This window comes from Halichoeres trimaculatus, unplaced genomic scaffold (assembly GCF_033239565.1).
Source record: "Halichoeres trimaculatus isolate MK-OKI-2021-1 unplaced genomic scaffold, fHalTri1.1 fHalTri1_scaffold_10, whole genome shotgun sequence".
Classification (NCBI taxonomy): Eukaryota; Metazoa; Chordata; class Actinopteri; order Labriformes; family Labridae; genus Halichoeres; species Halichoeres trimaculatus.
The window spans coordinates 28,496,227-28,510,055 of record NW_027437187.1 but is presented as its reverse complement, the minus strand read 5'-3'; the positions used below and the strand labels follow the sequence as shown (position 1 = coordinate 28,510,055).

General features: G+C 41.6%; 1 protein-coding gene across 1 annotated transcript; it reads right to left on the bottom strand.

Moving 5' to 3' along the window:
* Positions 1-106: 106 nt before the first annotated feature.
* On the bottom strand, positions 107-13,409 carry sigirr (single immunoglobulin and toll-interleukin 1 receptor (TIR) domain). Its single transcript, XM_074678353.1, has 10 exons — positions 13,109-13,409; positions 11,839-12,108; positions 11,446-11,653; positions 11,232-11,359; positions 3,863-4,003; positions 3,624-3,767; positions 3,377-3,479; positions 3,073-3,223; positions 2,763-2,961; positions 107-797 (listed from the first exon to the last, which is right to left on the bottom strand). Exons 1-10 carry the CDS (start codon positions 13,170-13,172, stop codon positions 625-627), a joined length of 1,581 nt encoding a protein of 526 aa, XP_074534454.1. The 5' UTR covers positions 13,173-13,409; the 3' UTR covers positions 107-624.
* Between the last annotated feature and the right edge of the window lie 420 nt (positions 13,410-13,829).

Sequence of the window (13,829 nt, the reverse complement as noted above, 5' to 3'; positions counted from 1 at the left end):
TTGCTGCGCCCTTATTTAGCCTGCTATTTCTCTGCAGGTAACCATCGCTCCATGAGGACACAGATCAAAGAAACAGATATTTCCTCAAACTGCTTTATTAGCCTGACTGTCATGTTGTTTTAAGACACAGGAAAAAAACCCACTGGGACAGAAGTGTAGGCACAGTGCTGTGGGTTCCTCTGTAAGGTGTGTCCTCTTTCTTTAGCTGGCTGATCAGAGTTCACAGTTTGTATATGTCCAGAGGCGTCTCCCACATGTATACTCTTCATCTTTCCCACTCCTCTGTGTGCTGACAGCTGTCAAAATCAGACCAACAGCTCTAATCTGGCATCACTCTGCCCTCTGCTGGAGACTTTGAGACAACTCTTTGCTCAGAGACGACACTCGACATTCATACTTCTTTCCCTGAATCTCCAATACTTCAGAAAATTATTCATTAAATATTTTACAAAATAAAAATATACAAAACATTAAAAATCAGTTTTTGGTAAAATCATGCAGAAGCTTTTTGATTCAAACACACTGTACACATTTCAACAAAAAACATAAGAAGACTGAAGGCACACTTAAGAAGACCTCCACCATGTGTCTGTTATTCATCACAGATCAAAAGGGGAGTGTGGGTCAAACGTCCTGCTCAGTGACCAGGCAGTAGAAGTCTGAGCGCGCTCCGTAGTTGCATGATCCCAGGTCAGACACGTCGATGTCTGAGGGTTTGGGCTCGGAGCTGTTGATGGGAGCAGGCGGGAGGACGGGAGCTCTACCAGCCCGAGACTTGTACACGGGGAGACGAAGCCCTGCAGCAAGACACAGAGGAGCAGCTGTATCAGATTTTACTGCCGTCGACTTCAACTAGTGAGAAACAACATGTACTCTGGAAAAATTATAAACCTGAGGTTCATTTGTTGAGTTTTGATCAATTCAGTCACAAAGGTGAAATATGTTTTTGTGACCTGCTTCTCCTTCAGTTAAAAAAGGAGGTTCCTCTCCCTGATAATTTAATCTATAAAACAGCTTTAAACACCTGAATTTACAAAGTGCTAAGATGGTTGGGCAAAAGTTAGCAACCAAAAAAATCAAAGTTCCTTCAACAGAAAAATAAAGAGAACAAGAAGCTCAACAACAAATAATCCAAACAGCAACGAACCAATCCAACATAAGAACTCAATGAGAGGAGAACCAACACAGCACCATTAATCCAAATGTTAATTACAAAACCAAAAAAAAGAACCAATAAATATAGACAGATATTGAGAGGACAAGAGGTGAGAGGAAGTGAGCAAAAAGAAGGACAGAAAGACAAAAGAAAGAGAAAAAAGAAAGGGAGGAAGACAGACAAGTTGGAAAGGGGGGAAGACAGAAAGAGAGCAGAAAGACAAAAGGAAAGGAAAGGAAAGGAAAGGAAAGGAAAGGAAAGGAAATTAAATGATAAAGAGAGATGGAAAGTTGGGAAAAGGGAAGAAAGAGAAGAAATCAAGACATTAAAAAAGAATATAAAGAGGTGAAGGAAACATGGAAAAAAGTAAAATGAAAAAGTAGAATTACAGAAGGAAAAATAAAACAAAAAATATAGATAAAGAAAGAAAGAAAGAAAGAAAGAAAGAAAGAAAGAAAGAAAGAAAGAAAGAAAGAAAGAAAGAAAGAAAGAAAGAAAGAAAGAAAGAAAGAAAGAAAGAAAGAAAGAATAAAAGGAAAGGCATGATAAGACAAAGATAAAAGACAAAAAATAAGACTAGATGATGGAAAGAGAGACAGATCATAGGAAAGGGAGAAAAAAGGAAAAAAATGAAGAGAAATAATAAACAGAAACACAGAATTAAACAATATAAAGAAAGAAAGACCAAATAAAAGGGAAGTAAAAAGGGAAAAAGAAAGAAAGAAATATAACAGAAATAATGAAGCACAGAATGAAAGAATAAATAGAAAAAGTAAGACTAAAGGAGAGGAAGAAAAAAGAAAGAAACAGAAAACAAAGAGTGAAAGACAGAAAGGTAACTGACTTTAGTACGTCATTTCCCCTGTTCACCGGTTCACCTCTAAGACACCGATGAGTGCAGGTGAGGTTTGACACCCACTTTCCCTACAGGAGGCTCAGACTCTTTTTCAGTCTCATACGTTTATCTAAAGCCTTTAAATCACACTATTAATCATCTCATTTAAACACACCGCGTGATTATCTTTATGAGTGTCAGAACTTCATACCATATTGTATCTTTCTTTTGCTGAGAAACACCTTGAGTCTCTGTTTTTTTCAGTGATGGAATGAATGAAAAGTATTGTCAGGAACTGTCTCCTTTGAAAAACACCATTTTAGTAAAAATCTATCTCATGTGTTCAATGACTTTTAATACTGAGCCAACCAGGAACAACCATGGAGGCATTTCCCCATAAACCTCTGCTTGGTTTATTCAGACCGTAAACATCTCAGACCAGCTGATACAGAAACTGTGTGCATGCTTTCTGGTACTAAAGTTAAAGATTAACTGCTCTTGAGTCCACGTGTGTTCACTCAAAGCAGGTCATTTACCGCAGTGTTCAGTTCCACAGTTCCCTTCAGGGTTAGACTTGAATACAGGTCACACCTTTTGAAAGACTGTTACCTGTTTGGCAGAAACAAACAGGTACGCTAACGTGTTGACAAGCATTTACATTTTTGGGTCAGAGTCAGGATAATGAGTGTTAAACCAGAGCCTGCTTGCCTCAGCATGTTGAAAACACTCGTGAAAAACAGAACATCTTTGATATGTTCGTCTTTAATTTACCGTTGTTCCTGCTGTTCACACCAAGATCTCCTGCAGGGTCAGTGTCCGAGCGGCAGTCCAGGTAGTCAGGGTCCAGGGTCAGCATGGGGTCCTTGTCATCTTGCAGCACTATTTGAGGGTCTCCTGCAGACTCGTTGTGGAAGATGACCCTGCGGGGCATGGCTAGGGCCAGCTGCTTCCAAAACACTGAGGATGGAGTCTGTGGACATCAAACACAAAGGAACCAAATGTAAACACAGTGTTCAGTAAATAATTTGACTGCATTAAAACCCTCTGTTTAAGTGTTTTTAACTTGTTTAACAAACTTTACCACAGAGTTGTGTTTCCAGGTCAGGATTGTGAGGCAGTGCTGGTGCTCAATGAGCAGCTGTTTGACTTCCTGTCTCAAACGTTTGGACTGACCTTCCAACAAGATAACGATGGGTCGCTGAGTCAGCTCCAGTAAGTGCAGGAAGCCCTGTCTGAGAACAAACACGGCCAAAGTAAGGGCATGTCAGGTGATACAGTAGACGCTGCAGCTGAAACACTGACCCCCTGTGGTAAGTTTTATAGAGCCCACAGTGCTTTTACTTCTTAATACAGGTTTGTGGTTGTTTACATTAAACTCAGCTGACCTGAAGTTGTTGACGCACCAGTCCTGCTCAAGGTAAGCATAAGAGAGCAACACGATCAGACGACGAGAGCGACTGATGTTTGTCAGCAGCTCTGCAGAAGGCTCTGGGAGAAAGAAAAAAAGATAATCTCTGTGACAGCAGAATCAGAAAGTATCAGTCTAAAAGGATGAACAGAAAATGGAACAACAGTGAATAAAAGGCTTTAATTTTTCTTAAACAAAAATCAAAACAGCAGACATTAGCTCACCTGATCCAGGGAGGATCTCGTTGTCATTGAGGTGCACCTTGTACCCACTTTTATTCTCCAGATGAGGTTTGAGAATAAAGCTGACAAACTTTCTGTCGTGATCATTGTTCACGTAGGAGATATAAGCATCGTACAGTTTGCCGTCTAAAGAAACAAAGATAGGAACACACTAAACTCCAGTCTTTTATGTAAGTAAAAATGATATAAAAAGCAGATGTCTTTAAAACAGAGGGTCTCACCGCTGAGCTCATAGTCTCCATAAGTGTTCTTGTACCAGAGTTTGATGTTCAGGTGACATTTAACGTACACAACAGCTGATATAGCGAGGAGGAGGAGCAGGATGATAGCTGCAACGACAGCAGCTGTGTGGCTGGGGCTGTCTGAGAACACACCGAGAAGAAACTATATGATATAATCATCAAACACTTAATTAAACACTTGATTGAAACCAAACATTTACCATCACATGGAAAAGAAGCAGCAGGGTCCTGTTTAAGCATCATTTGAGCTGTAGCAAAGCATCAAGATGTTGGAGGCAGATTTTGTCAACACAAGCCAATCAGATACCAAAAAGGTGTATTCTCCAACCTGCTGCGGCATCTATAGTCTGATCTGAAACAATTCTACCTGCTAAGTAGTGATCTCGTATTTAAAGTTCAATACTCTGAGTAGAAGCAAATTTTGATGTAACTTCAAGCATTCATGAGATGAGCAGCAGAGCTGAGTTTGTAAGTTGCGCTGATGCCAATCATCTAATTAGGGTCCTCGGCCAACGGAAGAGGGCACCTTCTAGCAAGCTAGAAGGTGCCCTCGGCCGAAGGCCGAGGGCACTATTGTTCCTGCTGCGTTTCTTTTTAGGGTCCTCGGCCTGAGCGGAGGACACCTTCTAGCAGGGCTAGAAGGTGCCCTCGGCCGAAGGCCGAGGGCACTATTGTTCCTGCTGCGTTTCTTTTTTCTTATTATTATTCCGCACTCCAGTAAATCGCTTATTAGAACCCCTAAACATATTCAAAAACTCACCAAAATTGGCACACACGTTCTAAGCGTCCAAAATTTACGTTTGATACCAAACATGACCCCCGACATCCCATAATAAGCTCAATAGCGCCACCTAGGCACACAAATAGGTTCCTAGCTCGGGCCAGGAATGTCGTAGAGACATGAAACCAACGCCAAAATGTTCGTGTCATTGAGACGCACAAAAAATATGGAGGTATTTTTGCGTAGCTCCAACAGGAAACCGGCAATTTGCCCGCCAAAATAAGAGTTTTCAGAATTTTTAGCCTTTCTACAAACATTAAATCCGCTGGAACCAAAAATGGCACTGGCATGAAAAGTGGCTCACATGACAGACCAGACCCTGTTCTACAAAAGTTGTTCAGGAAGTTGTTGTTTCGGGCCCGGTTTTCGAATGGAGAGCCCTCAAAGTGGCCGACCACGCAATGTTAACAGATGGGAGAGGAGCTTCTGTGAAGCAGTTGGGCCTCTAGAAAAAAAAATAAAAGTCGCACAGCTTTGAAAATGACATGGTTGGATTCCTCGCTAAATGTTCTACAAGAAAATCATATTTTTACACAGATTGGGTCAACATTCTGGCCTACAGTATGAGAAGTTTGTTCCTTTTTTGGGGGGACTTGATCCTCCCCTTGGGCTGCTGCATTCCTGTGATGATGTCACACACTGATTAGGTATTCCATGCAGCAGCTGGTGATGTCACTCAGCTTAGCAGAGGATACGTTGCCATGGTATCAACTGACTCCACGTCATCCCATAATATTCTCTCAGAGCCATTAGGCTCACTTCCACCCCACACACACCAAAACAGCCCTAACTGGGGCTAGGAATGTCATAGAGAGATGAAACAAACGCCAAAATGTTCGTCTTATTTTGTTTGACACATTGGAGGGAAAACCGGCAGGAGCCCGAGGACCCGTCTAACGCTGCTTGCAGCTTTAATTAGGGTCCTCGGCCTGAGCCAGGGCACCTTCTAGCAGGAGCTAGAAGGTGCCCTCGGCCGAAGGCCGAGGGCACTATTGTTCCTGCTGCGTTTCTTTTTAGGGTCCTCGGCCTGAGCAGAGGGCACCTTCTAGCAAGAGCTAGAAGGTGCCCTCCGCCGAAGGCGGAGGGCACTATTGTATTTCGTCCGTTTCTTTTTTCTTATTATTCCACACCGTCTTTGAACTCAATTTTGACCCCCTAAACATGCTCAAAAACTCACCAAAATTGGCACGCACATCAGGATCGCCAAAAAATTCGATAAAATACCAAACATGACCCTCGACATCCCATAATACTCTCTCTAGAGCCAAAAAACCTCTAAAAAAAAAATAAAAAAACACACAAAAACGGCCCTAGCCGCCACTAGGAATTTCGTAGAGAGATGCAACCAACACCAAAATTTTCAGCTCAATGAGACGCAAAAATCATACGCTGCTACCCTGGACCTATCTCCAACAGGAAGCCGGCTATTTTGCCTTTCAAAATAAGAGTTTTCTGCATTTTTGCCCTTTCTTCAAAAATTATAGCCTCTGAAACCAAAAATGGCACATGCTTGAAAATACCATCACATGACAGACTAGACCCTGCTCTCCAAAAGTTGTTCAGGAAGTTGTTGTTTCGGGCCCGGTTTTCGAATGGCGAGCCCTCAAAGTTGCCGACCGCTTTCAGCCGAATTAGGATTTCTCCATGTTAGCAGATGAGGAGAACCGATTTCAGGTCAAAACACACATTCTACTAGTGCCGCATTTGGGCCTCTAGACAAAAAACTAAAAGTCATAGAGCTTTAAAAATTACATGGTTGGATTCCTGACAAAATTCCCTACAACAACATGATATTTTTACACAGATTAAGCCAACATTGTGGCCTACAGGACAAGTAGTTCGGCCATTACTCTAAAGTAAAAAATCCATTTCTAGCACTTTTCCAGCGCTTTTCCAGCGTTATTGTGACGCATTTGGGCTTCTAGACAAAAAAGTATAACTCGTACAGCTTTAAAAATGCCAAAAATGGATTCCTCACAAGCCCTTCTATCAAATATGATATTTTTGACACAGATTGGGGTAAAATTGTGGACTCTGTGAGGATTTCTTTACATTAGATGCCTGATAAAAACTCCCTCCAGCCTCTAGTCACACTGGTGTCACGCTAATTAGAATTCCAAGCATGCAGCAGGTGATGTCATTCAGCACAGCAGAGGATACGTTGCCATGGTATCAACTGACTCCCCAACATCCCATAATATTCTCTCAGAGCCATTAGACTCACTTCCACCCTATGAACACCAAAACAGCCCTAACTGGGGCTAGGAATGTGGTAGAGAGATGAAACAAACACCGAAATGTTCGTCTCGTTTTGATGGACACATTGGAGGGAAAACCGGCAGGAGCCCGAGGACCCGTCTAATGCTGCTTGCAGCTTTAATTTTTTTTTTTTCTTATTATTCCGCACCGTCTTTGAACGCAAATTAGACCTGCTAAACATACTCAAAAACTCACCAAAATTGGCACACACCTCACAATTGTGAAAAATTGCGTAATGATACCAAACATGACCACCTACATCCCATAATAAGCTCAACAGCGCCACCTAGGCACACGCTAAGAGCCCTAGCTCGGGCTAGGAATGTCGTAGAGAGATGAAACCAACACCAAAATGCTCGTGTCATCGAGACGCAAAAATCATACGCTGCTACCCTGGACCTATCTCCAACAGGAAGCCGGCTATTTGCCTCACAAAATTAAAAAAAATTTTTTTTAACCCTTTCTGCAAAAATTTTCTCCCCTGAAACCAAAAAAGGTACAGGTATGAAAATTGCTTCACATGACAGACCAGACCCTGCTCTACAAAAGTTGTGAAGGAACTTGTTGTATCAGACCCGGTTTTCGAATGGCGAGCCCTCAAAGTCGCCGACCGCTTTTGGCCAATTTAGGATTTCTCCATGTTAGCAGATGAGGAGAACAGATTTCAGGTCAAAACACTCACTACTAGTACTTCTACTAGTGCCGCATTTGGGCCTCTAGACAAAAAACTAAAAGTCATAGAGCTTTAAAAATTACATGGTTGGATTCCTGACAAAATCCCCTACAACAACATGATATTTTTACACAGATTAAGCCAACATTGTGACCTACAGGACAAGTAGTTTGGACGTTTCTCATAAATAAAAAATCCATTTCCAGCACTCTTCCATCTGTCTTGTGACGCATTTGTGCTTCTAGAGAAAAAAGTAAAACTCGTACAGCTTTAAAAATGCCAAAAATGGATTCCTCACAAGCCCTTCTATCAAATATGATATTTTTGACACAGATTGGGGTAAAATTGTGGACTCTGTGAGGATTTCCTCACCAGAACTTTTTCTTAAACCCCCCTCTCCACTCTACTTCTCCTCTGTCACGCTAATTAGAACTCCACGCATGCAGCTGCTCATGTCACTCAGCATAGCAGAGGATACGTTGCCATGGTATCAACTGACTCCCCGACATCCCATAATATTCTCTCTGAGCCATTAGACTCACTTCCCCCCTATGCACACCAAAACAGCCCTAACTGGGGCTAGGAATGTCGTAGAGAGATGAAACAAACACCAAAATGTTCGTCTCATTTTGTTGGACACATTGGAGGGAAAACCGGCAGGAGCCCGAGGACCCGTCTAACGCTGCTTGCAGCTTTAATTTTTTTTTTTTCTTATTATTATTCCGTCCGCGCTTTGAACGCTAATTAGACCCCCTAAACATGCTCAAAAACTCACCAAAATTGGCACGCACCCCTGAATCGTGAAAAATTTTCGTTTAATACCAAACATGACCCCCGACATCCCATAATAAGCTCAATAGCGCCACCTAGGCACACGCTAAGGGCCCCAGCTCGGGCTAGGAATGTCGTAGAGAGATGAAACCAACACCAAAACGCTCGTGTCATCGAGACGCAAAAATCATACGCTGCTACCCTGGACCTATCTCCAACAGGAAGCCGGCAATTTGCCCGCCAAAATAAAAAAAAAATTTTTTTAAACCTTTCTGCAAAAATTTTCTCCTCTAAAACCAAAAATGGTACAGGTTTGAGACTACCATCACATGACAGACCAGACCCTGCTCTACAAAAGTTGTGGGGGAAGTTGTTGTTTCGGGCCCGGTTTTCGAATGGCGAGCCCTCAAAGTCGCCGACCGCTTTTGGCCAATTTAGGATTTCTCCATGTTAGCAGATGAGGAGAACAGATTTCAGGTCAAAACACTCACTACTAGTACTTCTACTAGTGCCGCATTTGGGCCTCTAGACAAAAAACTACAAGTCATAGAGCTTTAAAAATTACATGGTTGGATTCCTGACAAAATCCCCTACAACCATATGATATTTTTACACAGATTAAGTCAACATTGTGACCTACAGGACAAGTACTTCGGACGTTTCTCATAAATAAAAAATCCATTTTTCAGCACTCTTCCATCTGTCTTGTGACGCATTTGTGCTTCTAGAGAAAAAAGTAAAACTCGTACAGCTTTAAAAATGCCAAAAATGGATTCCTCACAAGCCCTTCTATCAAATATGATATTTTTGACACAGATTGGGGTAAAATTGTGGACTCTGTGAGGATTTCTTTACATTAGATGCCTGATAAAAACTCCCTCCAGCCTCTAGTCACACTCGTGTCACGCTAATTAGAATTCCATGCAGCAGCTGGTGATGTCACTCAGCTTAGCAGAGGATACGTTGCCATGGTATCAACTGACTCCCTGACATCCCATAATATTCTCTCAGAGCCATTAGGCTCACTTCCACCCTATGCACACCAAAACAGCCCTAACTGGGGCTAGGAATGTCGTAGAGAGATGAAACAAACACCAAAATGTTCGTCTCATTTCGTTGGACACATTGGAGGGAAAACCGGCAGGAGCCCGAGGACCCGTCTAATGCTGCTTGCAGCTTTAATTCTGACATTAAACCTTGTTTGTCTTAAGAAAATGTGCCACACTGCTCATGATTGCTTATTTGTAACAAGTAGTCCATTTAAAACAGGGCTGAACAATTAATCGATTTTAAACCAACATTGCAATGTAATAGAATGCTATTTTCAAATCGCAAAGGTTGCAATTACAAAAAAAAAATTCATGTACACAGACCTGGAGGGAATATGGTAACTTGTACTTGTTCTCCCTTAAAACCACCAAAAGTCAAGATGCTGTTTTTTTCTGGCAAAAAAAAAACCCTGTGGGCTACAAAGATCCATCCAGTAGATCATAGACCCATACCCCTTGGTCACTTTTTTCTGTATGGTTTGTTACTTTTACTGACAACTGAAGGTCAGTAAAATGTCACAGTATCCCTTTTTCTTTTTCAATTAAGAAATGCAAAAAAGACTTGTTTAAATGCTAAAAGTATCTTTTGTTGGTTAGTCATACTAAAATGACTTAAAACTTGTGTTAAGTGAACAATGCAGAAGATAAACGTCCCCCCCGCCCAAAAAAAATCGTATGCTAAATTGCAATCGCAATATTGGTCTAAAAAAATCGCAATTAGATTATTTTCCAAAATCGTTCAGCCCTAATTTAAAAACATGTACCTACTTAGCTGAATGTGCTAGAAGTCCAATCTGGCATATATTACCTATCTCTGGAGTTCTCAAACTTTTTTAGACAATGGACCCCCTTTCAGGTTAGAAATTTTCCCAAGGACCCCCTCATTATCATAACAATTATCAGCCTAAAATTTAAACTATTTAATAACATTCTACATAGTATTTTGCGAGGCTACATTTATTCTTTTAAAGTAACTCATTTTGTAAACTTTGAGAAAATGTTACTTCTGAGGCAGTGGTGTGCATAGAGGGGGGGCAGGAAGGGTGGTCAACCCCCTAATGGCCCAATTGTTGAAAAAATGTGTGCAAAACTGCCCTCTTGGGTGATAAAAACACATGTTATATGTGCCTTTTTTTCTTCTCTTTGCCCCAGCCCTTTAAAAAGTCTGTATAGCAAGGTGTTTTTTTGTTTTGAGGTTTATTTTTTCTATCATGAAGCACATGAAGCGCACTATGAAGTGATAAAAATGTCACCATCATGTGAGAATTGATCCCCTGGGACAAAAATTAAATTGGACGGGAGTATTTGAAAAAATAGTTGATATTTTTTGGTGCAAGAGATTCCAGTTTCTTGATATGCTTTTTCAATGATAAAGCACACTTTTACAATCATTTTAAATTATTCCATGGACCCCAAAGCTATGGTTCGTGGACCCCTGTGGGTCCTGGGACGCAACTTTGAGAAACACTGTCCTATCTTAATGATAACGCCCCTCTGTCACATACAGCATTTATACTTTGTGTCATAAAGGCTTAAGTTCCTCCTTATAGATATTGACTAAAAGAAAAAATGAGCCACTGTATGTTCCAACAAAATGTGCTACCTTGGTAGTAAGTTAATATATCTTGGTGATAGTCAAAATCAATACATATTCAAAGGCACTCGTCTAAAGGTTTGCATGTGTGCCTCATGCCTAAGTCTTCATTATTTTCTGCCATATTCTTGGTTATATCTTTGTGCACTTATCTGTTTTGAGTTTAGGAGGTACATGTATGGACTTATGGACCCAGTGCTTGTATATCTCAGCTGTCTTACCTGAATCCTGCAGCAGAAAGTCAGAGGTCATGTTCCTCACTGAGCAGCTGTAGAGACCAAAATCCTCCCACTCTGCGAGGGTGACCTCCAGCAGACTGCTTACCACCAGCTGACCGGCAACAGGGTACCTACAGTATATGTAAAAGAAGTCAGTGTCACGCATTCACTTCTACTTTTTTAGTGAGGAGGGAAAAAAGATAAAGCTTCAAATCACCAGATAGAGTTGTTCAGGGCGTAGTGTGAGTGGTTAGTAAGAGGTTCCCCGTCTTTTCTCCACTGCAGCTTGGTGTCACATTGTGTCTCTTTTGGGTCCCAGAAGAGGAGAGCAGTGCAGTTCAGTTTCACAGAGGATCCCTCAGACCCCCAGAGTCTGGTAGGGCCTCCATTAGGTTTAAACTCTGGGGGCTTGGAGCACTGGGACTCTGAACAAAGACATGCCACAGTCACTTGTGCCCACTACATGAGACAATACAATAGAGGCCTTCATCTGGGCAGCTGCTGGGAGCAAGGTGGAATAAGAGTCCTTTGTGCAGGTGCAGCCGATCAGTTCGACTGTCAACCTTCATATAATATACAACCTCACTCCCACAGACTCTGTCACACTCACCTTTTACTATGAACCGCACAGTGAATGAAGCTGAGCCGTTGCCTTGGTGCACACAAGTGTAATTTCCTTGGTCTTCTACTCTGAGGCTGCTGAACTCTAGATAGGTCTTACCCTCCTGGTCAGGGAGCTGCTGACAGTCCTTCTGCCAGCTCAGCTTCAGCTGGGACGAGTTCTGGAGCTCCAGGGGGCACTTTAACTGATAAGGAGGCCCCTGTTGTCCCACATAGACCACCTGCTCTGAAAACCTGCTCCCATCCAAGCAAGTCTGAGCTAAAAAGAGAAAAAGTAAATTTATCAGAGGCAAAAACAAGATGTAACTCATCTTACAGAATCATCCTCCATTTTTTAAAAGGTATCCGGAGTTGGGATGCACCTTCCTGATCCAGGTATGGAGTTTTGGTTTAAATACAGCTCAAAATGAAAGATGGGATATGGGTAACAAAGGACCGACCCTCAGGACAGGTCTTGTCATCATGATGTGCTTTTTAAGCTTCTTAGTGTCACAACTTTTTTTTCACAAAAATGAGTATGTATGAGTATACATTGCTGCTTCACTGTACTGCATTGGTAGAAAGATTTTTTTACAGCTTGTCCAGCTCCAGTTTATACAAACTTTTATTGTGGTTATTGATTCTGCTGGCTAACAACTCACAATGCCTGTGCCTCGCCTTAATAAAACACTTTGCATGCAGACTGTGTGCACTCTGTTTGCATACTCTCTTTGCCAAAGAAGAAGCGTCTGATGGAGAAAAAAAAGTCTATTTGTTTACTCTTTCAACCCGACTGGTCAGTTTTGCTGAGTTATTAATTCATGAACCCAGCTGTTATGTACAACAGATCTCATTTATACTCCAGAGGGACATTTTTAAGATGCTCTAAAACGATGAGTGAACCTGGACCTGTTCTTCAGGATATTCAGCGCATGCGCTCATCCTGATTGTAACCAAAACCACATCCAGCCCTAACTGATCTCCCTGGTTCTTCTCAGAATTCACTTTGGGGGTTTTTCTAACACAGCAGGGACACACATCCGGGTTCGAAGTCCGACCAGGGGGTCGTCTTATTGCCAGGCAACAGGCAACTGCGTGACAGATGGCCTCCTCTGACCCTGCACGCACTGAACACATGTGTATTGACCTGCTTTGACTAGCTCTGTCAGACCGCTACAGTTTTTAGTAGACAAAAATAATTTTAAAAAATGTCAGCCGTCACATTAAAAAGAATGTGAACCAGCCGTTTCTTCTGGATGAATTCAGCTTTACATCCTTACCTGCAGCATTAAAGCTCCATCCAGCAGTATAAACCAAAAGGAAAACGGTTAAAATCACAGCCATGAGCCGACGTCTTCCTCGTCCTTCTGTCCGGGTGAAGAGTTTGGTGTTGTTTCACAAAACTACATAACTTACTGAAAACTTGCGGATGATTTTCCGACAGTTTCGCTAAGCAGGCCTGCGGAAATGACAAGACGTTAACGTCAGCCTTCTGGTATAACAAGTGTACCTGGAGAGACCTGAAACTCTGCCGGTCATTGGCTGCCTGGTGTCACGTGACGCTGAAACTGACATTCACCTGCATTTCAGTGAAACCAGTCTGCTTTTACGACGGTTTAACTCCTTTTTATGATACAAAAAGACATTATGACACACACACACACACACACACACACGCACACACATATAATTATATAATTTCTATCCCTTCTTTTTATTGTTACTTTTATCCTTTTTTAAACCACAACATTATTTATTGTTTTCTCTGTCATCCGCCACTTTAAGTTTAGTCACATTATTACCTTAGATTATGTGTGTTATCATCGCACTAGTGTGTTTTGAGTGTGGTTGTAAGGTTCTTGTGAATAAGCCTGGTGGCTCCTTGACCTTTTCTGACACACCCTTCCTATTCTTTTAAAAATAGATGTTTTGCAATTCTTTATTTGTAAAAATACATTTTTTTAAAAAGTTAGTAAAACTAAATCTCTTATCACTTGCAAA

What these genes read in the sequence shown, in the direction of transcription:
- sigirr (XM_074678353.1), bottom strand. Translation starts at nt 13,172, where the DNA reads ATGGCTGTGATTTTAACCGTTTTCCTTTTGGTTTATACTGCTGGATGG. An exon ending in GCCCTGAACAACTCTATCTG is followed by an intron (nt 11,360 to 11,445) that starts GTGATTTGAAGC and finishes CATATACTGTAG; the next exon opens with GTACCCTGTTGCCGGTCAGC. An exon ending in TGTGAACAGCAGGAACAACG is followed by an intron (nt 798 to 2,762) that starts GTAAATTAAAGA and finishes GTCTTGCTGCAG; the next exon opens with GGCTTCGTCTCCCCGTGTAC.